At 39.8% G+C, this 25,521-nt stretch overlaps 1 protein-coding gene across 1 annotated transcript; it reads right to left on the bottom strand.

Moving 5' to 3' along the window:
- Positions 1-1,100: 1,100 nt before the first annotated feature.
- SPCS2 (signal peptidase complex subunit 2 homolog (S. cerevisiae)) lies at positions 1,101-25,424 on the bottom strand. Its single transcript, XM_010848869.1, has 5 exons — positions 25,264-25,424; positions 10,551-10,634; positions 9,787-9,947; positions 7,559-7,693; positions 1,101-1,991 (listed from the first exon to the last, which is right to left on the bottom strand). The coding sequence occupies exons 1-5, from the start codon at positions 25,375-25,377 to the stop codon at positions 1,805-1,807; spliced, it is 681 nt and encodes a 226-aa protein (XP_010847171.1). The 5' UTR covers positions 25,378-25,424; the 3' UTR covers positions 1,101-1,804.
- Positions 25,425-25,521: the final 97 nt, after the last annotated feature.

Raw genomic sequence — 25,521 nt, 5'->3', positions numbered from 1 at the left:
AAAAAAAACACAATGTAATTCAATTTTCGTTAAAAAAAAAAAAGAAAATACATGTTCATATATGTAAAGAAAATGGTACAGCTGGTATGAAAGAATTCCAAGGAATCATCATGGAGAGGGTTATTCCCTAACAGTAACTCCTTCATTATAAAAATATGATTATCTGATTACACTTTCGAAAGCTTCAAGTGGCTGACAGAACAGAATTACCATTTGGGCGGTGGGGAGAAGAAACTAGGAGAGAATTACAAGGCCTACCCAAGGTTCATGGAAATACAGAATCCAAGGCTTCAACTTCCTATCTAGTGATACCCACAATCTTCTACCGAAGTGAAGCGAAGTCGCTCAGTCGTGTCCGACTCTTTGTGACCCCGTGGACTATAGCCTACTGGGCTCCTCTGTCCATGGGATTTTCCAGGCAAGAGTACTGGAGTGGGTGGCCATTTAACTTCTCCAGAGGATCTTCCCGACCCAGGAATCGAACCAGGGTCTCCCACAATGTAGGCAGACGCTTTACCTTCTGAGCCACCATCTTCTACTGTGAGCTAAATAGGGCAACATTCCCAAGTCAAAGAGGAAGATGTGATAACTGGGGTTTCTTACAAACTGATTATAGTATTAGGTATTAGGCTCAGCTGGAACTGTACTTACAAGGTGAGAAGTACAATATTCCTATAGGTCACAGGATCTGGGCAACTCCCAGTTCTTCTCTGACCCTAGTGGGAAAATACTACAAACGATGCTGCTCACAACTCTGGAGCCAGACACAACAGTTTAAATCCCAGATCTACTGTTAGCTGTGTGGACACAAATTAACCAATTTTTGTGTCTCAGTTTCCTCTCCTATAAAATGGGGATAATAAAAATACCTACTTTCTTAGGGCAGCTGGGCACACTAGTGAGTTAATACACATACAGAACTTGGAATACTACCTGGCACAAAGTAAGTACTGAGTGGCACTACTGTCATCACTGGAAAGTGAGCAGTTCCTCACCTCCAGGTTCTCAGGGGCCTCTGACTGAACAGAAACAAAGGAAACCTATGTAGTACCACTGTCAACAGGTACTGCTCTGTTCCTTCCATCAAGACCATGACTCCATTTTTCAGATCTTCTTTCCTTTTATTGAAAAAAATTTTAGAAAATGGCAGTTAATAAAGGGCACAAACAAATCAACAGGGATATACTAGTGGAAAACATAGACAACATAAAACTAAAAATGCCATTGGCTTCTTTAATTGGTTAAAAGCACAAAACGTAACAGGCAGAAAGTCTCTCTTAAACAAATTAAAAAGCTATGTTTTTCCCCCCAATTCTCCCCAAGTCAGATATATACACACCCACAAAAATGGTGTGTGAAGGGAAACTGTCATACACAAGAAGTTGTATTCTGAATTAAGGGAAACAGCTGTTGAAACAGGAATTAACATAAAAAGGTCAGCAACAGGTTAACAATTTTAAAAACTGAGTCTTCAAATGCTGCATGGCACAAAGCTATACTATATAAAGTACTGCTAGGTATGAAGGAGGAAGTCTGTACGGCTTTTAGCAAAAATGCTTTTCCAGAAAAGCAAATCAAAACAATGCAATCAGCAGACCAAAGAGGCTATAGCTAGATATCAGAGCTACAACTTCTCATATCTGAGCTAGAAGTTTCTATTTATCCAGAATGGGCTAAAATTTCAAGACAAAACAGGGACATTTTTAACATTTCTTACTTTGTCCATATTAAGTTCTCTGTTTCTTTCTCCCTCACCCCTTAATTCGGCAAGATCCAGCCAAAAGATGGCTGCTTTTAGAAGCAGCTACTTTATTTTTCTTTCTGTGGCAAGACTGTCGTGGAGTCTAGATATCTCAGGCTCATATGCGTCCATGACCAGAGTCCCGCTGTGGTCAAAAAACTTAGCAATGGACTTGGTGAACTCAGCTTCCCGTTGCTGCTTCGTTCTTCCACTGATGAAGGTCAGTTTCAGAGTGTATTTATCATCGAACCTAAGCAAAGATGACAAACCAAAAACCAAACACAGACATTCAGCCAGTAACAACAGAGCACCAAGAGTTTTTGAAGAATAGCACTGAGCAGGCTACTGGTGATGTAGGGAACATACAGCATTATCCTTTCCAAAAAAAAAAATTAGGGGACGTTCAGGATAAAAAATCTGATTTGTAGGTGCTGCTATGTCCCCCCTGATTTAAGTACTATGTGCCTTCTTTACCTTGTCATAGACTGCTAAATCACATGGACTATCTTCTCTCACTTCTGCCCTTTACTTTGCTGTTATGGTAGAAGGGTATTGTCAGCAGACACTACTCTCCAGTCTTACCTGATTAGGTCCCATTTCTTAATACTATACTTGGGCATAAACTTTTCTGGGAAAACCTTCCCAAATTGAGTTAGATGTCTTGCCTTTGTCATACATACACTATCCATCAGTCAACCCAAATACTGAGTGCCCATCATCTGCTAGGTCTGACAGGCTCCTGTGCTGTCAATGAAATTATCTATTGAAATGATAATCACGTATGTGTGTTCTTTTCTAGTTTCAGGGATTTTTGAGGGGAAAGATTTTGTCTTGTTTTCTATTCTTAGCTCGGCACTTGCTAGGTAATCAAATCATGATGAATAAACAAGAACCCTTGCTTTCACAGATGTTCCCCAATTCCAGGCTGCTGGGTCCTTGCTTCCTGTAATCAACCTAGCTTCAGGTTCTGCCCTGATCCCAGGCCAGCAGTATCTTTTACTCCATGAATTCCAGAGATCCCTTTTAGCTACTCCTTAAAGTATCTTGAAGGCCTTTACTATCTCCATTCATTCAAGAGGGTTTATGACATCAACCCCTGGCAGGCCAATGTTCCTCCCCCGCCATCCCTACCTGTTTCTGTCTCCATTTAATTAGGGCATATTCAGTGGATTGTCAGGTTGATATCACCTTTAGAGGAAGCAGATGCTTGAGCCTCAGATTTCTTCGTGCATATTTAAAAGAGGGAAAGTCCCACCCACTTTATAGGATCACTGTTATAACAGTGCCTATCATTAACCAGTGCTCAAAAAAAAAAAATTATAGCTCGATAAATTGTCTAGCCAGTTACTTTCAACATGGATAGATAGGAGAAAAGGTCCTTGAATACTTTCAACACCTCAAAAAATTTTTTCAAGCTCTGCTCAACTGCTTCTAAGTGATATCACAGTAATTTTTGGACTTTTGAGCCCAGTTCCATGGCTCTGATGGCAGGACACAATCTAATTTATTTTAAAAAATAGTTCCTCATTAATTCAACAAATATTTATTCAGGACCAACCAGAATTCAGGTTGATATCACAGTAATTTTTGGACTTTTGAGCCCAGTTCCATGGCTCTGATGGCAGGACACAATCTAATTTATTTAAAAAAATAGTTCCTCATTAATTCAACAAATATTTATTCAGGACCAACCAGTATTCAGGACTAGGCAGTATTAGATACTAAGGATATACATCAATGAATACAACAGACAAATCCCTGTCTTTTGAGACTTTTAGTGTGTGTGAGGGAACAAACAATAAAATAAAAATTATAATGTTCTTTTAAATATGGAAAGTCGTCACTAGGCAGATGTTTGAGCATAGCCTAAAAGAAGGTGAGAGAACAAGCTATCTGAAAAAAGTATATTCCAGGCAGAATACAGTAAATGCAAAGGCCCTGAGGCAAGCACATGCCCAGAATGTCTGAACGACAGAAAGGAGGCCAACACAAACAAAACAGAGAGGGAGACAATGAGAGCCACAGGCTATGGTGTGTCTGCAAATGTGTGGAGGGTGCAGCTATGTAAGTATGGACTTCTAAGCTATGCTTAGGATTTCAGCTTTTCTCTGTGTGAGAGGATTTTGAGCTGAGGATTGAGTTGATCCGCCTTATGTTTTAAAAAGATCATTCTGCCCACTATATTGGAAATAGACTATGGGCAGGGAGAACAGCTGCAGAGGTCCATTAGGACATAATTACAGTAACCTAATTGAGAGATGATGGCCAAGGTGGAGATATTAAGTGGTCAGAATGAATATAATTAGAAAGTAGAGCTGACAGAATTCGCTGACAACCTATTCAAAGGACCGAGAGACAGAGGAGACAAAATGATTTCAGAGTCCTGACCTGAGTAACTAGAAGGATGGAGTTGCCCTTTACTGAGATGAGGAAAAGCAGGTTTAGATGAGGCATAGCAAGCAGAGTTAGGTTTTGGATATGTTCATTCTGAGATGCTTATTAGGATCCAATGTCAAATAGAAAGCTGGGACATAACTGGAGTTTGGAGAAGAGGTCTAGGATGAAAACACAGATTTAGAAATCTTCATTATTACAAATGGTATTTCAAGTCCTGGAAGTCTGGCTAGGATTACACCTAGTGAGTGAATACAGACAGAAAAGAGATACTAGGAATAGGCACTAGTGGCATTTCACATTTAGAGAAAGGGGATAAGAAATCACAGAGGACACTGAAGAACAGACACAAAAAGATAAGAATTATAAGATTATGGTATCCTAGAAGTCTAGTTTTTTAAAAAAGTATAACAAGGAGAGAATTATTCGCTGTGTCAAATGTGACAGGTCATATAGGATGAGGAAAGAGAACTGAAGAAAAGCAAATCCAAGAGATAATGGGAGAAGACAACAAAAGGAATAGAGAAATGAGAAGACCATGTGAGGAGGATAAGGGAGAAGAAAAACAACTTTTTCAGTTGGGACAAATTACAACTTATTTGTATGCCAGGAAAAAATGACCCAGCAGAGAGGGAAACACCAAGTAATCAAGAAGGGATAGAATCAAGTGGATGAATGGAGAGGAGGCTTCAGATAGGAACTGAGGAAGAAGGCAGAGTGTAATGAGCGCTGCAAGTGGATAAAGATGGGAGACTCCCGGCTGCTGCTCTCTCCCCAGAAACAAAGGAAGCTGAGAGTGAAGTCGGGGAGGAGAGCAAGAGGTTTGAGAACAGAGAAGGCAGGAAAGACCCTCAAGGACAGTGAGAGAGTAACTGGAATATAGAAATGCCACGGAAGCTAAAAGCTAGGTAAGGAGCAAGTGAGACAATGGAGAGAAGAAGGCCAGGGAAAAGATGGTGGGCTCCAAGGATTATGGATGCCACTGGGGCTGAAGAACCGTTGGGGCAAGAGAACAAGGAGGAGACAAACTAGAAAAATATAAAGCAGTGGTTAGAGAGTGAGATATTTAAAAAATGAAATTAGTTATCAATAATACCAAGATCTAGCGTATGTCTCAAAGGAAGTAAGTATTTAAGACACTGCAGAAAACAAGATACTCAGAGGAGAGAAAGTAAAACTAAGAGGCCAGCATCCTGGAACAATCATTTACGGGGATACTGAAATCACTGATTAAACCTTCTGAAAGGAGCTATGTTAAACAGAGTGCCAATGAACCAGGAGCCATCTTCAAGCAAAGAGAAGTGAGTCTGTATTTAACTACAAGGAGAATGAACAAGGTGGCATATTTCCTCTCCAAAGGCACCAACAATGTGGCAGTTGGTAAAAGTCAGCAGTGAATGTGAAAAAAAAAAAAATCAGAACCCTCATATACTGCTAGCAGGACTATAAAATGGTGCAGCTGTTTTGGAAAAGAGTCTGGCAGTTCCTCGAGCAAAGAGTTACCATACGACACAGCAATTCTTCTCGTAGGTGTATGAGAAATTAAAATGTCTGTCCACACAAAAACTTATACATAAATGTCTACAGCACCATTATTCTTAACAGCCATAAGGTGGAAACAACTCAAATGGCCCTCAACTAGTAAGTGGATTAAGGAAAATGTAGTATATCCGTGCAATGGAATATTATTTGGCACAAAAAGGAATAAAATATTGATAACATGTTTGAACCTTGAAAATATTATGCTAAGTGAAAGAAGCCAGTTACAAAAGATCACATATTGTGTGATTCCATCTGTATGAAATATCCAAAAGAGGGACATATACAGAGACAGAGAGCAGATTAGTGGTTACTTAAGGTTTAGGAGAATGAGGGGACAGGGAAAGGACTGTTATATATAGGGTACAGTTTCTTTTGGCAAGAATAAAAATGTTTTAAAGTTGACTGTGGTGATGATTGCAAACATTTTAAAAAACATAAGAAACCACTGAACTACTTTATGGTGTGGAAACTGTATTTCAATAAGGCTGTTAAAAAAATATTTAAGTCAGAATGTATATAATGAAATTAGGATGTTGCTTGGGTCTAGAATTCTGCAATTCTGCTTTAGTGCTCTGATACAGAGTATAGATTTATGACAGCTGAGACCAAAATGGCAGCTTTGAGTCCTGCCAGGAGATAAGAACTCTGGTGCAACATTAGAATGAAGCCCAGCTCCTCCTCACAGGCACCTCCACAGGCTGGTAATGAGAGACTGTATGGCATTGATGCTACACTTACCTTCATATATGTGAGTAACTGGAGAGCCTACTACGTGCTAGGAACACTACCATGTGTTTTCAGGATGGTGACTGAGAGCATGAGTTCAGGCATGGGCTAAATTCACTTTTGGGCTCTATAACCATGGAAAAATTAATTAAACCCTTTGAGCCTGTGTTCTTATCTTTAAAATGGGTTATTCTAAGGTTTAAATGAGACAATGCGGTTGGCACAATACTCAGTACGTAGTAAATGCTCAATAGATACTTGCTTTCATAATGTTTGGTGTACAGCTGAACCATAAGGGGGCAGTGTTAAGGTTGCTGACCCTCTGCAGTTGAAAATCCACATATAACTTACAGTTACTCCTCTATATAGATGGTTCCTCTGTATCCACAGTTCCAAATCTGTGGATTCAACCAATAATAGATCATGCAGTACTTCAGTATTCACTACTGAAAGGAAAAAACTCCATATATAAGTGGACCCATGCAGTTCAAATTCCTGTTGTTCAAAAGTCAACTATGTATACCAGTTGGCAACCTCACAACAACTCTACGAGTCATTTTTACCCTACTAAGGCTCAACTAGCTTACCCAATATACCAAAAGTCACACAGCTAGAGGTGAGCTGGAATTTGAACCCAGTTCTGGATACTCAGAAGACCTGAGGTGTCAGCTGCACAAAGTTACACCTATCATTAGTCAGAAACAGACTGAATTGTGCTTCTCTGAGTTGCTCAGTGCATTGCTTCAGAGATTTCTGATTGCACAGACTGCAGTCAGGATCACAGAAGACATAGAAGCTAAGGTGGTTCTTCAAAAACAACTGACTTCACACCTCTGGCCTTTATAGTTTTATATATAGTTTACAGTTCTGCTCTCTAATTGGCTCCATTTATTGGCCACAAGGAAACAGAATTGTTCTTCATTCTTCCACCAAAGTTACTTTCTCTCACAATTTATCCCCAGAGCACTTCTGTGATAATACAATCTCAGAAGTGCAACAGGAAAAATCTTCTAGTTCATTCATAATCCTTTCTTCACTTTATATGACTAGCACTCTGATCTGCAAAGAGTAGACATATAATAGTCTGTTGATAATGACTAAACACCCAGACAAAACCCAACCTCAGGATTTAGGAATCTGTGAGGATAGTCATACCTTTTGAGACTGGACGAGAGTTGCCAGATATCATCAGGATCCATGCCTGTAGGATCTTTCCTGTGGGCCACGAGAAAAATGCTCTTCTCCTTATACGAAGTATATATGGTCAGGATCCCCATCATCACAAAATAGGTGCAGATAAAGTTAAGGGGAAAATACACAACATACACACAAAAGAGAAATAACACAAACTGACAAGCAAGGGCTACAAAAACTTCCATAATAGTTCTAAAGAACACAGTTTTGTCTTGCTGTAAAAACACTGAAATTTTAATTACTTCGTATTCATCCTTATGTTTACTGCAAGAGAAGCAAGGATCTCTCTGGTTAGTTCTGCAAAGAACATCTCAGGAAGAAAGGAAAAAGGTAGAGGGCATAAACCAGCTCTCTCTCTCCTGTTCAAGGACAACATATCTAAGAAGATCCTCTATTACCCGGTTTGTCAAGACTTGTGTTCATTTCTCCATACAATAAAAAACAAATAACCAAAGCGGACTTGACCACATAACCAATTTCAAGGGTGATTAAAAGAAAGAGAAACTAACTTTAAAGTAGTTTACTAAAGAGTCTCATGCTCTACTAAGTAAGCTAGCTGGGCAATCACAACAGTTTAGCTTACTGTAAGAACAATTACTTCGTACATACATGTAGGCTTATTATTAAACTCAAGTTTTTGACAGTACTAGCTACCATATTTGGGTTCCTGTGTGCCAGAAACTGGCATAAGAACTCTGTGTACATATGTCATTTAAACAGTGCGAAGTGAATGAGCTTTGGAGTAAAGGAGTCCTAAATTTGAATTCTAGTTTTTAACCAACGTAACCTCGACAAATTACTCCTTACTCCAAGGCTTAACACTGTTGCCTCTAAAATGGCAATTAAACAGACTTTTTAGAATTGTCATTAGATTTAGTGATGCTATATATACATTTTGGAGTCACTGCAGATGGTGACTGCAGCCATGAAATTAAAAGACGTTTACTCCTTGGAAGGAAAGTTATGACCAACCTAGATAGCATATTCAAAAGCAGAGACATTACTTTGCCAACAAAGGTTCATCTAGTCAAGGCTATGGTTTTTCCTGTGGTCATGTATGGATGTGAGAGTTGGACTGTGAAGAAGGCTGAGCGCCGAAGAATTGATGCTTTTGAACTGTGGTGTTCGAGAAGACTCTTGAGAGTCCCCTGACTGCAAGGAGATTCAACCAGTCCATTCTGAAGGAGATCAGCCCTGGGATTTCTTTGGAAGGAACGAAGCTGAAACTCCAGTACTTTGGCCACCTCATGTGAAGAGTTGACTCATTGGAAAAGACTCTGATGCTGGGAGGGATTGGGGGCAAGAGGAGAAGGGGACGACAGAGGATAAGATGGCTGGATGGCATCACTGACTCGATGGACATGAGTCTGAGTGAACTCCAGGAGTTGGTAATGGACAGGGAGGTCTGGCATGCTGCGATTCATGGGGTCGCAAAGAGTCGGACACGACTGAGCGACTGATCTGATCTGATATATACATTTTAGAGTATAGCACACAGAAGACATTTATAATGGTACTCATTACTATTATGTATAAAAATGGTATGATTATAAAAATGGCAAGATCCTGTTTTGTTTTAAACAAGTATAACCAAACAAAAGAAATTCCATCAAGGCAGTTTCTTGGGAGGCCATATAATTATAATAAGGTTGCTGTCATTGTTCAAACCTCTTTGGAACTCCTTTGGGAACTGTCTCTAGAACCCATGGCATATTCTTTTGAACTGCCTTAATTGTGAAAAAGTTCCTAATAGGTTGGTTTGTGTGATGCTGAAAAGAGTCAAGGTGCAAATTCTGGGACTATGATTTGAGATCAGTTTGTACAAAGAGGATGAGATGGCTGGATGGCATCACCATCTCAAGTGACATTAGTCTGAACAAACTCCAGGAGATAGTGAAGGTCAGGGAAGCCTGGCTGTGTGTTTTGCTACTAGGTGCTCACACATAGATTATAACCTCTACATTAGTAACTGACAGAATTAAAAATAAAATAACCATATTGCATCTAAAATATCAATAATTATAACAAATTTAGAGATGCTCACATTTCATAATGTTAAATCCTAACATCAGCAGGCCCCAAAGTGAAAGTCTGTTTTTTTTTTTTGTAGGAAGCAGAGAAGAATATCAGTAGAGACTTAAAAAAAAAAAAAACTGTCAGTAGAAAACAAACCTGAGCTTAAAGGATATGATATAACACACAAGGCCAGAACAGGTTTGGACTCTGGGAAGGGATGCATATAATCCCAAATCAAAGCCACGATGGCGAAGAAACAGGAGATGGTACAGATGATGAGGCGACCATCAATTAGACCAAAATTCTCCACATACTTGTACTTTTCCAGAAGTACCTAGTGAGAAGAACAAGGAACCAAGCTAGTAGGATTACTTCCCTCCTTGTACCTGCTTTTCTTCTTAATTTCCATGATGAAAGTTATGATAATCATTTAAATGACCAAGTAGTTCTCTGCAATCAGGATTTTGCCACTCAGAGCAAAAAAAAAAAAAAAAGACTAAATGTGTTTACAAAAATCACAGAGAAAAAGCTCATCAACTTCTGACACATTTTTTTAAATCCTTATCTTCTTCTTTAGACTGAAGCTAAAATTTTCTTTTCCCTTTTAAAAGAGAGATAATCAATCATGCATGCCCGTCGTATATTCCCTCAACCCTCTTGCCTCTAGGCAATTAATCTCAAAAACAACAGATTACTAGTTTTCTGGAATTCAAAAATTAAAGAACTTGAAGAGAAATCTGAGGTAAGTAATAATTATATTTTAACACATGCTCCCCTATACATACAGCAAAGTTCAGAAAATGCTTTCTGTCTCAATTCCTAATACTGAAAACTAGTCATTCCAACGCACAGAAAGAAAAAATCCTGCAAGAGATGCGCCATCAGTTGTACATGAACTAAAAGACACTCCCCCTCACCTCTGCCCCCAAGAAAGTACCTTTTTGGCAGAATCATCCAAAGAATTTTTCACAGCTGATCCATCCCATTTGTCAATTTTTACAGGCTTATCGTCAATCTTCCACTGTAAAACAAATTGACAAGTTGTGCGTTAAAAGACATGGCATCTTACTAAAAGTAAAGTGAACTACTTCCTTAAGAGCATCCTCAACTATAATAACATTTATTCTCTCTCCTGATGTTGGACAGCTAAACAACAAAACACTTGAAAATGAATCTGAAGGAAACTAGGTCACTAGAATCAGCTGGTAATCATATGATGTTTCCAGTCTCCACGCTGAAAAGTCAAATTTACAAGGGTAGAACACTGACACGGGTTGTAGAGACTGTAGTGGGAACTCAAATATCCCATCCCCATTTTACCCAAATATGGGAATAGAAAGGAATTGCATTTGTTCATCCTACCACTCTGCGACTACAAAACTCAGACAATATCCATCCAGACACTAACAAAAGAATGGTCTTCTTTAATACATTTTTGTCTCCCGACATTTTACATTTTACCTGCACGTCTTAAGTAAGAAAAGAGCAGATTCAGTGTAGTCTTTTGGAAAGAACATTTTGAATTAAAAACTAAGTCCTATCACCAGTGAGGTATGTGACTTTGAACAAAGCCTGCTTCAATTTCCCTCATCTGTATAGGTTTATGCTGCTGCTGCTGCTGCTAAGTCGCTTCAGCCGTGTCCAACTCTGTGCGACCCCATAGACGGCAGCCCACCAGGCTCCTCTGTCCCTGGGATTCTCCAGGCAAGAACACTGGAGTGGGTTGCCATTTCCTTCTCCAATGCATGAAAGTGAAAAGTGAAAGTGAAGTCGCTCAGTCGTGTCCGACTCTCAGTGACCCCATGGACTGCAGCCTATCAGGCTCCTCCGTACATGGGATTTTCCAGGCAAGAGTACTGGACTGGGGTGCCATTGCCTTCTCCGGTATAGGTTTATAAAGGTTCCCAAATACTGTGCTAATTAAAGGCAAATGATTCTCTCACACACACTGCTGGTAGAAGTTCAAAAAGGTGTAACACCTACAGAAGGTAACTTAGCATCTTGGATTCAACTTCCCACTTGTGGGAATTTTTCCTTATATGCATAGACATTAAATAATATACAAGGTTATTCACTGCAGCACATTTGCCAACTGTAAAAATATAACTCAAGTACTCACTTACACCGGACTGGTTAAACAAACTATGGTACACCCAGATATCCCGAAAAGGCTAAGGGACATGGGTGGGAATGAGACTTTTCAATGTGTACCTCTTTCACTGTTAATCATGTGAAGAGATTCTGTAAATTTTTTTTTTTCTCAAATGCAAGTGATTATGTGAATGTAGGTTAAGTGAAACAGGGTACAGAAATGATCTGATAAACCTGCCTTTTTTATAGATTATATGCCCAACTCAATTTTTTCAGATCAAGTGAACAAATATATGTAATAAAAATTACAAACCAGCAGACAATCCAAAATTCATTTGGCTTTAGTATAGATTTTACTGAAGGTCAGAGAAGAAATCTTAATATTATTTAACTCTCTGATTGAGCACAAGTTCAGAGATACTGCGGACGAGAAATAAAGAGATGGAATAAATATCTGTAAAACGTGAGATTTTAAAGGAACACAGAAATATAATTCATCAAACTTAATTTTGTAATTCTACATGCTATTTCACAGAAAAGAAAAACTACTGTGAAGTCTGTTGGGAGAAAATGCATGAGCTAAAAAAACAGTCATACTTCAAGTGATTAAAACTCAAATCAAGGCTTCTCCCCTTTGTGTCTCATAAAAACAAGAATTTTCTTTGAGAAATTACTACCGGCAGCATGCTGTAATAAGATTCTAACAGCCTGCCAGCCTACAAATCAAACATGACACCTAATTTTAAAAACACAAATCGAACCAAGAAGAAATTAACAGGCTATCTAGCTAAATGGCTTGCTTATACTTACTTTAGTAAATCCCATTTTGGTAACAGCAAGCAAAAGAAGGAAACCTGTACAGCCAGAATCCATGACAGAATTTGAATTATTTATGAATGAAAGTCATTAAATCTTTTTCGGCTCATTCCAAAAAAATGATATTCTCATAGAAACTCAGCCACACGTCACTACTTGCAATGCATTACAGAGAAGAAACTTGCCTCTACAATTCAGAGGATAATTTCTTGGCAATTTGGGGGGATAAAATGCATTAGAAGCCATCACAATCTGTTCTAATATAGCCTCAGTTCTAATTCCACTGGTACCTAGAAGGATCTTCAGTAAGTGGAACAAGAACATTTCCAGTCAATTACATGACCAAGAAAATTTATAACTGATTTTTGAAGAGATGGGAGCATCATTTCTTCGGTGTACATGAAAAACCTTAGACTATGTCAAAGCAAACAGCATCTCTGCTGTAGCACAGAGACACATCTGGAAAAGAGGCAGGAGGGTGGACATTTTCCATCATTCTCAAAAACTGTCCATCAACTAAAATGCATGATATTCGTCATGTACTCTTCACCGCTATTCAAGGTATTTTAGAAACCATTTTCTTTCCCTCACTTCTCTTCCTCAACCCTAAGAGTGAATTATCTTCCTTTGTAGTTAATAAATAATACAAAGCAAAGGTTGGCTTCTTTTATGTTGAACCTCCCAGGATGAATCACAAGAAAATTCTGTGTAGAAAAGAAACATAGATCTTAGATTGCCATCCTTAGAAAAACCTGTGTAAAAGGATGGTTCTTAGCTGGCATGTGGGAGGTTGGCTGGTAAATGGATTCCTACACTGATATTAAAACTTTCCCCAAGTGATAAAGAGTAGCTCACTATGCCTAAACTGCTTGTATAAACAACGTGGTTTATGCTAAATACCTGTTTTTCTTCTAGGAGTCTGGAATTCTGGCACAGACCAGGGAGAGGGTGCCTATTTAATTAGCCCTTAATAAAAAACTTGGGCACTGAGTCTCTAGTGAGATCCCCTGGCAGACAACACTTCACACACATCATATCACATTGTTGCTAAAGGAATTAAGCAAAACCCATGGAAATTTAGTGGGAGAGGACTCTCGACTCCTGCACTTGATTTCCTCTGGACTTCCTCCTACTCACCTCTGCCCTTTGCTGGTTTTGCTTTGTATTCATTTGCTGTAATAAATCTTACCCAAAAGTATGGCCCTGCGGGTACTTCTAGTGAATAACAGAGCAGGGCGATCCCGGGGAGCTCTGATACACAGGCAGTATTGCCAACTGAGATATAGCAGATGTGGTAACCTGGCACACAATTCCTCTTCCCCTCATTCCCTATGTATTAGAGATACATGCATATTGGGCACAATCAACAATCAGTGTTGACTAAGCTAATATTTGTACCAAGGTCATATACGCACATGGTTTAAAGAGTTCTGTAAGTTATTAAAATTTAAAAAAAAAGAAAAAGAATTAGTAGTCCTGCTTTCCCTCCCTTGAGACACTCATGACACTGTCCACTTCCTATTCCCCAGACACTAATTTCAATTCCTTAGGCTGATTTTTGGGGTATCCAGCTCCGTATCTTAGGGAAAAGTTTATATTATTATTTTCAGTGTTCAGCATTAAGTCTTCTGACTTTTTCACCCACCATGAAAGATGAGATTTAACCAATTCATCCCCTACCACTTTCACATTTACTTTTCCTGCTCCTCCTCACCATCTCTTGAATACAGTTATAGTAGACCAATATTGATTTGTTATTACTTAATACCTTAATTTTTTGCTAGATCATTATTTGGAGTTTACAATATGATCATAAATGCTGTTCACAGATTAAGTCATGTAATAGATTAGGATTCCTTTTCTGCATAGCTTTTTGCTTTCCTTGGAGCTACTACTGTTATCATGGCTGTTTTTAATCAGACAGTGTATTTCTTACCAATATATTCTCAAATTCTTCCCCAGTTCTTAAATCTCCTCTCAATATTTGCAGTCATACTGAGCATTTTGTGAATTTCATCTTCCTAGAATCTGGAAGCCTTCTGACCTGCTTCAATGTAGGTGGATTTCTTTCTAGGCCCACTGTGTAACTGTCATCCTGGAGTCTCCCTTTACCACCTCTCTGAGGGTTCCCTTAACCTCCTCTTGGGCTGATCCCCCTTTTCTTAGATACCATGTGTTACTCTTTGCTTGGTTTGCTATTCCAGCCTCCATCCATTATCCCCATCCCTCTCCTGCTATCCAAATTGATATACTGAAATCCTAAACCAGAATGTGATGGTTTTAGGAGGTGGTACCTTTGAGAAGTAATTAGGTCATGAGGGGCTTCACGAAAGGGATTAATGCCTCGAGAAAAAGACCTGAGAGTTTGCTTCTATTGTTTTCCACTATGTGAGGATACAAGAAGGTTCTCTGCAAGTAGTTAAGAAGGCTGTCACCAGATGCAACCATGCTGGCACTGGATCTCAGACTTCCCAGCCTCAAACTGTGAGAAATAAATTTATGGTATTTTTATTAGAGCAGCCCAAACTGACTAGCATCCTCTTTTTACAGATAACATTAACGGTCTAAGAAATTTGCCCAAGGTGAAAGCCAGAAAGTAGTAAAGCTGGGACCTAATCAAGTTCTCATGATTTCAAAACCTGTACTCTTTCACTACTTTACACTGCTTCCCACAAAATACAAGGAAAGGAATTATTAGCCATGAAAACCAAAAGGAAACAGATCTCTGAAGTGACAGCCACATAAAGTATCTTGATTTTTATCTAATAAATTATAGTTAATAAACTAAAAAAAAAGCTTAAAAAGATTTTAATCTTAATATGCCAACAAAACCTATAGGATATAAAATATTTGGAATTTTCCATTTTCCTCCATTGGAAACCAACTGCTATTTGGCTGAAAATATGGTTCAAAAAGCCCTATCTTAAAGAAATCACTTCCCTGCCACTATCAACACAAAACACTTTATCAAGCCAGCATATCTGATACCAAACCTTGATGATGAACCATACACAAGATTTAGGCATTTGATGGCTTTTAGAGAACATCACAAAGATTCAACTTCAGTTATGATTCTCAATTGCAAATTTGAATTAAAAAATTTTAGTACAGTGAAAACAGAAGTAAAGTTATGCAGTGATAAAGATCTCAGTGGATTTCTTCATAAAGTTCCTTAGCCTGACAACTGGGCAGTAAGACTCAAAGGATTTCTCAATTCACACTGAAGAGATGAGGATACCAGAGGTAAACTGTGTCAACAGAAGGGCCCTGCTCTGATTTTAAAGGAACTCAAAGAAATAGTATTAACTTATTAATATTGGATTGAAAAAATATTAATAAACCTTTTTTCTCCCTTCTTTGGCCTCTCTCAGATTAAATGGTGGCTGCAGGCTGCAAAGACGGTAGTAGTAGGAGATGTGGCGCATGACAGAGGCAGCACATCCTAGATGACCTTATTCACTAGGTTAAGGGACTTGATTCTGAAACAAGCAATGGAGAATATTTTAAGCAGGTGAACAAGACACCAATTTGTGTTTTTTAAAAAAGTCATTTTTAGAGGCAACTTAGCAAAAGGTCTGGAGGGGAGTAACACTGGAGATAGACTCATCAGACGGGGCCCGATTTAGATGCAGGGCTTGAATTAGATCAGCAGCAGGGGGATGAAAAGGGAATATTTATGAGGTACAACTGTCAGGACTTACTATCAGACTAGGTACAAAAAATGTGAAAGAGAAAAGACAGAGGTGACCACTCGACTAGAATTTGGGCTTAGATAACTAAGCGGTCATGTTGTTTTCCAAGAGAAGGAACTGAGCAGGAAAGATGAGAAACACCCATTTGCACATGCTGAGTTTGAGATGTTTAAGCTCTACAGTTAATAGTGATTTCAGAATTTTCTAAACCAAAATAAGATTATGAAAACTTATGGCAGACTCAGAAGCTGAGATACTATTTGAGTTGAAAACAACACACCCCTACCTCCCACATGTACACATTTGCAAAATGATCACAAAGCAGTAAGTTCAAAATATGAAAAAAAAAGTTCAATTTGGGCAGCAAATGATGTTTGTCTTGAGGAAGCTTCAGTTCAGTTCAGTTGCTCAGTCATGTCCAACTCTTTGCAACCCCATGAATTACATCACGCCAGGCCTCCCTGTCCATCAGCAACTCCCGGAGTTCACTTAAACTCATGTCCATCGAGTCGGTGATGCCATCGAGCCATCTCATCCTCTGTCATCCCCTTCTCCTCCTGCCCCCAATCCCTCCCAGCATCAGGGTCTTTTCCAATGAGTCAAATCTTCACATGAGGTGGACAAAGTAATGGAGTTTCAGCTTCAGCATCATTCCTTCCAAAGAAATCCCAGGGCTGATCTCCTTTAGGATGGACTGGTTGGTTCTCCTTGCAGTCCAAGGGACTCTCAAGAGTCTTCTCCAACACCACAGTTCAAAAGCATCAATTCTTCGGTGCTCAGCCTTCTTCACAGTCCAACTCTCACATCCATACATGACCACTGGAAAAACCATAGCCTTGACTAGACGGACCTTTGTGGGCAAAGTAATGTCTCTGCTTTTCAGTATGCTGTCTAGGTTGGTCATAACTTTCCTTCCAAGGAATAAGCGTTTTTTACTTTCATGGCTGCAATCACCATCTGCAGTGATTTTGGAGCCCAAAAAAATAAAGTCTGACACTGTTTCCGCATCTATTTGCCATGAAGTGATGGGACCAGATGCCATGATCTTCGTTTTCTGAATGTTGAGCTTTAAGCCAACTTTTTCACTCTCCAATTTCATTTTCAAGAGGTTTTTTAGTTCCTCTTTACTTTCTGCCATAAGGGGGGTGTCATCTGCATATCTAAGGTTATTGATATTTCTCCTGGCAATCTTGATTCCAGCTTGTGCTTCTTCCAGCCCAGCGTTTCTCATGATGTACTCTGCATAGAAGTTAAATAAACAGGGTGACAATATACAGCCTTGACGTACTCCTTTTCCTATTTGGAACCAGGCTGTTGTTCCATGTCCAGTTCTAACTGTTGCTTCCTGACCTACATATAGGTTTCTCAAGAGGCAGGTCAGGTGGTCTGGTATGCCCATCTCTTTCAGAATTTCCCACACTTTATTGTGATCCACACAGTCAAAGGCTTTGGCATAGTCAATAAAGATGTTTTTCTGGAACTCTCTTGTTTTTTCGATGATCCAGCGGATGTTAACAATTTGATCTCTGGTTCCTCTGCCTTTTCTAGATCCAGCTTGAACACCTGGAAGTTCACGGTTCACGTACTGCTGAAGCCTCTTGCTGCTGCTGCTGCTGCTGCTAAGTTGCTTCAGTCGTGTCCGACTCTTTGCGACCCCATAGACGGCAGCCCATCAGGCTCCCCCATCCCTGGGATTCTCCAGGCAAGAACACTGGAGTGGGTTGCCATTTCCTTCTCCAATGCATGAAAGTGAAAAGTGAAAGTGAAGTCGCTCAGTCATGTCCGACTCTTAGCAACCCCTTGAACTGCAGCCCACCAGGCTCCCTCGTCCATGGGATTTGCCAGGCAAGAGTACTGTAGTGGGGTGCCATTGCCTTCTCCAGCTGAAGCCCCTTACTATCATCTAAGTTAGAGTACAATTCAGAAATACCAAGATATCTCAAAAACAGATATTATAGCTCCTGGTAACATAATCTTCAATTTCCATCTCTTTTTTTTTCTTTTTTAATAAAAATGGCCAAGAAATACTCCAAAGAAAATTACTTCTTAATAGTGGCTTATTACTATCTATTGTTATCACTGGAGTTAAGTTGCAGGTTAGAAATTACCACGTTAATTACGAGCATGAACATTACTGGCAACACCAGAGTAAGTGGAAGTAAGTAAGTGGAGCTAAGTAAGCAGAGGTAAGTAGACTGGCTCCAGCTATGGCAAGCAGGCACTGAGACATATAAATCTGGGGCTCAGAGCAGAGGTGTATATTGAAAACATAAATGTGGAAGTTATTAACTTACAGACAGTATTTAAGACAGGACACTGTGTATCTCCCTGGGATGTGTACACAGACAGGGCCAGGGGCTTGCCAGTACTTACAGGTCAGGAAGAAAAAACTAACAACAATAAAGACAGATAAGTGGAGGAGGAAAACCAGGGCAAGTGGCATTCTAAAAGCCACACAAAGAAAATATTTCAAGAAAGAAGTGATCAATGAGTCATATACTCAAGATCAGGTAATAAGAAAAACCACTATTGAGATCTGACAAGATGGAAGTCAGAACAGAGAAACAGTGCAGGCAACAGCTAAAACAGGGAGCTGGGCTGTCAGAGGTTATTAACATCTATGATACCACTGTGTTATACAGTGATGAGTAAGTAGTTAAAAAAAATAACTTGATGCTTTAAAGATCACTCCATAAACGCTGTAAAATGAATGAGTTTTAAAAACAGATCTAATTCATGTATCAGAAAACTCATCATATAAAAATGTGCAATGGTTTTCATTCTATTCACGACATTATGCAACCATCAACATCTAATTCCAAAACACTGTCATCATCCCCAAAAGAAACCCCATACCCATAAACAGTTATTCCAATTACCATGACCCCACTCCCAGCCTTGGCAACCACTACTTTCTGCTTGCATGAATCTGCCTATTCCAGACATTTATCATCTACGGAATCATATAATATGTGGCCTTTTGTGATTAGCTTTTCTCACTTAGTATATTTTCAAGGTTCATCTGTATTGTGTCCTGTGTCAGTGTCTCATTCCTTTTTATGGCCAGGTAATACTTCACGGCATGGATATACCACACTTTTATGGCTTGCTTCCACCTTCTAGCTATTGTGAATAATGCTGCTATGATCAAGTTTTTGTGTAGACACATTTTCAATTCTCTTGAGTTCATAACTATAGTGGGACATGCTGAGTTATAACTTTTTCATCATTTTACATTTCCATCAGAAATGCAGGAGGCTCCCAATCTCTCCATATCCTCACCAAAAATGGTTATTTTTCTTTTTTTATTATAGCCATCCTAGTGGCTTCTCATTGCAGTTTTGATTTGCATTCTTTAGTAACTAATGGTGTTGAGATCTTTTCATGTGCTTACTATTTGTATTAATGTATCTTCTTTGAAGAAACATCAATTCACATCCTTTATTCTTTTCAAAATTGGTTTGTCTTTTTTATTATCAAGTTATAAGACACTTTATATAGTCTAGATCCTAGACCCTTATCAGATATACGACTTGCAAACATCTTCTCTCATGCTGTGGACTGTCTTTCCACTTTCTTGATAATGTCCTTTGATATGAAAAACTTTTTTAATGAATCAAAAATAATGAGTTTTGACATGTTTTTAAAGTTTGGTTTGCAAAATGCAATTAAAAGTCAGCATCTTATTTCTTTAAACACAAAAACAGGCATCACAGTAGTGCCATAAAACTGTTCACTCTGTCAGAGCTTGGTTAGGGTACAGGCATACTACCCTGTTCAAGTTTGGCAAGCAAAGATCCCACTGAAGAGAGCAGAAGAGTATATATGACCTGTCTAAGGATGCATGGCTGGTGGGTGACAAAGCCATGGTTTCAGCCTAGGTCTTCCAACTTCAAATCAGATGCTCTTTCCACTACTACATTAGCTAGAACATGGTCTGCTCCAGTACGAAAGGCAATGTGCTAAGTAAGGTAAGAGTACTGGATTAAGAGCTGGGCAGCCAGATTCTGGAACTGTAACTGATTGTGTGGTCTTGGATAAAGTGCTTCATCTTTCCCTCTCCAACTGTATCAATGTCTGTATCTATGTCTCTAAAATGAGGAGGTTGGAACAGATGAACTTCAAGGTCTCTTCAATACAAACACGTTAGAGAAATCACTACTGATTAAGCAGAATAGTTGAAAACCAAACAAGAAAAAAAAAATCTTAAAATGTCTGAATCAGTAGGGATTTAAAAAGTCATCTAAGACAGACGTTCTCAACCTGGATGTAACTGTTAAAATGTAAAAGAAAAAAATAAATGAATAGCTATGTGTGAAACCATGCAGCTGTCCAGGCCCCACCCCCAGAGAACCTGATTCGGTTCTGGGATGAGGTCCAGAAGTTTGTATTTTTAACTAAAACCCAAGAGGGTCTGACTAAAACCCCAAGAGGGTCTGATGCAAATAGTATTCATAACACGTTACAAAAAATATTATCTAAGAAGTGAAATCCAGAGAAACTAGCTAGTTAGTGGCAGCTATTTGTTTCGTTCAATGTTTACTATGTACCAGAAACCACTTTTTAAGGTAAAAACTATTAGTATCCCCACTTTACAGATGAGAAAACTGAGATACAAAGAGATTTATTATTTTGCCCAAGAACACACTTCTGATAAGTGGCAGAGCAAGAATTCAAAGCCAGCCAGCCAGCCTGGCACCGGAACCTATATTCTCAACTACAAAGGTATAAAAACTCTGCTCTAAGATCAGGTTGACAGTTCAGCCAGGAGACAGAGATCCACATACGAAGTTAAAAGGGCTGGGTACAGCTTCTAAAAAGCATATTTTAATACCACACATCAATTTTAATAGCCAAAAAATCCAGCCAGGAGACAGAAATCCGGCTATGAGATTAAAATTTGGATACAGTTCTGAAAAGAATGCTTTAATAGTGTAGTAGTGTCAGTCACTCAGTCAAGTCCAACTCTTTGTGACCCTGTGGACTGTAGCCCGCCAGGCTCCTCTGTGCATGGGATTTTCCAGTCAATACTGGAGTGTGTTGCCATTTCCTCCTCCAGGGGATCTTCCTGACCCAGGGATCAAACCCGGGTCTCCCACAGTGCAGCCAGATTCTTTACTGTCTGAGCTACCATGGAAGCCCTGGTGCTTTAATACCACATGTCAATTTTAACAGCCAAAGCAGATTAAGTACACAAATTTTTTTTTATAGCCTGCTACATAGAACAAAATACTTGGATGCATTTTGGGGAAATAAGTTATCATAATGATCTAAGTTATTCTGTGATGGAAGCTGGAAGGTTATATTTGCATATCTATTTTTAAGATCAGGAAGCTAGAATTGCTTTGTTCTCCAAGTCAGTTTCAAAGGAGCAGAAACTCACATCTGTTTAGGGAAAACCAGAAGCACATTTGCATCTCTTTATTACATTTCTCTGGCAAATAAAACCACAGCTGCAAGAAAATAAAAACCCTCCAAAAAAAAAAAAAATCGAATTAAAGAAATGTAAAGTAACAGCCCCTCATTTTCTCCATGTTCTCTTCCACAGTACCTGGTTTTCAGACAGTTAGAAGCACCATTCTCTAAAGCAGTTTCTGAAGACTGGGGTGGCAGATATGAAGTTTTCTCTTTGCTAAATTCAATGCTTCAAGTACTTACTCTATGCTGATCACCACAAAGAACCTCTCATAGGAAACTGACATACTAATTGGGGGCAGGATACAAAACAATATGTCATAGTAAGTGACAGCTAAATTCCCATGTGCAATAAATGCTAAAGACTTCAGAGGAAGAACAACTCAATATAAGGCTGAAATCAAGGTTTCCAAGTAAAAACACCTGAACAGCTCCTGATTTATTTTCTCTCTCCTCGGCCCCTCACTTCTTGCTTAATTCTGCCAATGTTCTCTTTTGTGAAGCCTTTCATCTATCTCTGCTAGCAAGATAGGGTTCTCCTCACCTTGTCATTCTGTTTTTATAACCCTTCACAAAGACCATATACCAATTTATTATATGACAATATTCACAGTAAGCCACAATTACGTATGGGCATCCACATTGTTTATATAAGGAAATTTAAGTTCAGTAATACCACATAACTTATCCTACACCATATAGTTTTCTTTTTTTTTTTTTTTTAATTGAATGTCATTCTTTTATTACTGTTTTACTGAACATAGGACTGCTGTTCCTCATTGAGTTTTACTTAAAAAAAAAAAACATTTTACTTTTAGGCTGCATTATTTGGCATGTGGGATCTTAGTTCCCCAACCAGGGATCAAATCCATACCCCCTGCATTGGGAGTGCAGAATCTTAACCACTGGACCACCAGGGAAGTCTCATAAAGATTACTTTATGCAGGACAAGACATCAGGTTTACACATGAATTAGGCAAAAGGGCATTAACATCTTAATATTCATCAATGTATATAATGCTGCCCTCCCCAAAATATTCCAAGCAGTAATACTGATGTATATGTATATGTATACGAAATTTAAGTTCAGTAATACCACATAACTTATCCTACACCATATAGTTTTCAACATGCTGCACTAGAATTCAAACATGTCTTTCTTTTTGTATTAAACCCCATACAGCAGTATGGTATGAGGCCTATAGGAAGACTTTTAAATTCTACCACTCCCAACTATCTGAATGATTCTTCTAAAACCACTTAATATATTAGACTCAAAAAGCTTCAGCAGGCTCCCTACTCCTACTTCAGGCAATCCATGCCCTTCTCTATCTGATTCCAGTCGGTCAACAGAGTACCTGAGAAACAACAGGCGCCAACCACACACCTTTGTTCAAGGACATTTTTACCTGGTATGCCATCTGTCTCTCAAAGTAAGGTCCCAGCTCCACCAGGGCTCCCACCCCTTTTCAAATGGATCTCAGGGATCATTCTTTAACTTCGTAAGAAGTGCACAAGTGAATGCCAAATTCTTTTATGTTCAGTATTTTGGACTTATACTCTGCTATACAGAGTATTTTTTGACAGCAGGATTTTTTATTTTTTTCCTCTGCCATTATATGCCTGAATTAGATACTCTTAAGTTACAGAGGTCATTCATGCATATCATCTCATTTGATTCTCCCCCAAACTCTAATATTTCAGGTGAAGAAAGGAAAACAGTGACATTAAATGACTTGCTAATCTTCATATGTTACTTTTCGGTAATCACTGCCTTAGCAGACTGTCCATGCTTAATATCTGCTTGAAGTGGAGAAAAAAGCAAGAGCACTCAGTGGAACAGAATGAACACAGGCCATGAGGTGCTCACCCAACAGGAAAACAATTACCAGTGACTATCAATCCCCAATACTTTCATATAGCTTTTCATATTTCCCATCCCAACTGCTGGACAGAACAGGACAGAACATGTTCCTATCTCTTAAAGGTTGAGAGTGTGTGTATGTATGTGTGCTCAGTCACGTCTGACTCTTCATGACCCCATGGATTGTAACCTGCCAATGGGATTTAGCAGGAAACCCCATCTAGCTATGGGATTTCCCAGGCAAAGAATACTGGAATAGTATTTCCTACTCCAGGGGACCTTCCCAACCCAGGAACCTGAGCCTCTTGTGTCTCCTGCACTGGCAAGAGGATTCTTTACCACTGTGCCACCTGGGAAGCCCTAAAAGGGTGCTATACTTAGTCGCTGACTCGTGTCCAACTTTTGCGACCCCATGGACTGTAGCCCGCCAGGCTCCTCTGTCCATGCGATTCTCCAGGCAAGAATACTGGAGGCCGTTGCCGTGCCCTCCTCCAGGGGATCCTCCCGACCCAGGGATCAAACCCAGGTCTCCCGCATTGCAGACAGATTCTTTAGCATTGCAGGCAGATTCTTTACCGTCTGAGCCACCAGGGAAGCCCATGTAATTCAAAACCAATGACACCCAAAAACAGAAGCAAGAAGATTTGGATAGGAACCCCTCAATATGATCACCTACTCATTTCTTAAGCACTCAGCAGGTGTTAAACACACAGAAGTCTGAAAGCTGTTTTCAATTAAAAGTTAACAATCCTATGTTAAAAACCCCAAGTTTATCATTTCTCATCAAACTGACCCAGGACCCTACAATGAGAGAACTGGAAGAAACCTTAGGATACATTCATTTTACAGATAAGGAAATAAGACACAGGGAGAACAAGCACATTTCAAGGTCACACAACCAGAGGCAGAAGCAGTACTAGGACCCAGATCTCCACGCAATTGTTTCTTTCAAAATGCTATGTAAAGGGCAAGAAAGCCCAACTCAGGAGAATTTTCCTTTTTAAGTCCCTGTTCCTAGGTCCGCATTTTAAAAAGGAAAAAAAAAAACCAAAAAACTGGATGGAGAGAGGGGAAAAGAGATCAGCGTGAACAGGTAGCAAGCTTATGCATCCTACTCATCCAGGACACATTCACCTGGCCTGGTAGCAGACGAGAAGGAGGGGGAGGAGGTGCGGGGGCGGGGGGGGGGGGCGTGTAGAAAGAGAAGGAAAAAAAAAAGTAAATCTTAAAGACTTCCAGTTAGGCCGTAGGAGAAGTTGGTACTCGAAGTTCAGTATTCGGGTATCGGGATAAAAGCCTAGAAACTTCAGGAAGCAAAAACCCAAGAGCACTCTGGAATCGGTAACAGCATGCAAGTGTGGCGGTCGTGGTGGGGAGTTTGGAGACTACTAACTTCGAAGAGTTGCTTTCATTCAGTCGAGATTCAATCTTCCCTGTCCGTGAAATAAACAGATTAAACAGTGGCCCCCCAGCACCACCGAGGAAAAGCGATGGCCGCTCTGAAACGTGGGAATAATCAAACTATCTTAAGCTGTAGTGCCCAGCATTTAGGAGGAACACTTCCCAGAGAGAAAAAGTCCTCAAGAGGAGAGAGCCCAGGTTTGAGGTATGTAGGGAGCTGGCTACAAGCGCAAGTTAAGCTTCCCACGGTGGACCAACGAGAACTCCCTCTGAGAAGCCGCAGAAGAAAAGGGGGGCGAGATAGGAAGAAGGATTCGCCGCCTCCCTGGCGCTCCCCAGGCCTCGACTGTCCCCAAGAGTCGACTTCTCACCTTGTCCAGTAAACCGCTACGGCTACTGCCTGTCCCACAGCCGGAGCCACCGCCAGCCCCACTACTGCCTCCGCCACCACCGGCTCTCCCGCCCTGAGAAGCTGCCGCCGCCATCTTGCTTGTCTCTGCGTTTCCCTCCCCTCCTAAACTTGTCCGAAGCCGATTGGCTGAAACTGACGGCGTGACGTACTGCGCGGAGTCCATCGGGATCCGTAGTTGGGGCTGGCTGACGGGAGGTTGCTAGCGGAAGTGGCCGCG

Source organism: Bison bison, unplaced genomic scaffold (genome assembly GCF_000754665.1).
Source record: "Bison bison bison isolate TAMUID 2011002044 unplaced genomic scaffold, Bison_UMD1.0 scf7180017864276, whole genome shotgun sequence".
NCBI classification, from domain to species: Eukaryota; Metazoa; Chordata; class Mammalia; order Artiodactyla; family Bovidae; genus Bison; species Bison bison.
The sequence above is the reverse complement of the archived record's forward strand: the minus strand, read 5'-3'. Positions and strand labels throughout refer to the sequence as shown.

Excerpts from the sequence above, each read along its gene's own strand:
- SPCS2 (XM_010848869.1), bottom strand. The coding sequence starts at position 25,377 with ATGGCGGCGGCAGCTTCTCAGGGCGGGAGAGCCGGTGGTGGCGGAGGC. Across the intron at positions 10,635-25,263 it reads GTAGCGGTTTACTGGACAAG|TGGAAGATTGACGATAAGCC; the intron begins GTGAGAAGTCGA and ends TTTGTTTTACAG. Across the intron at positions 7,694-9,786 it reads CTGGCCTTGTGTGTTATATC|CTATTTTGTGATGATGGGGA; the intron begins ATATCCTTTAAG and ends CTTTATCTGCAC.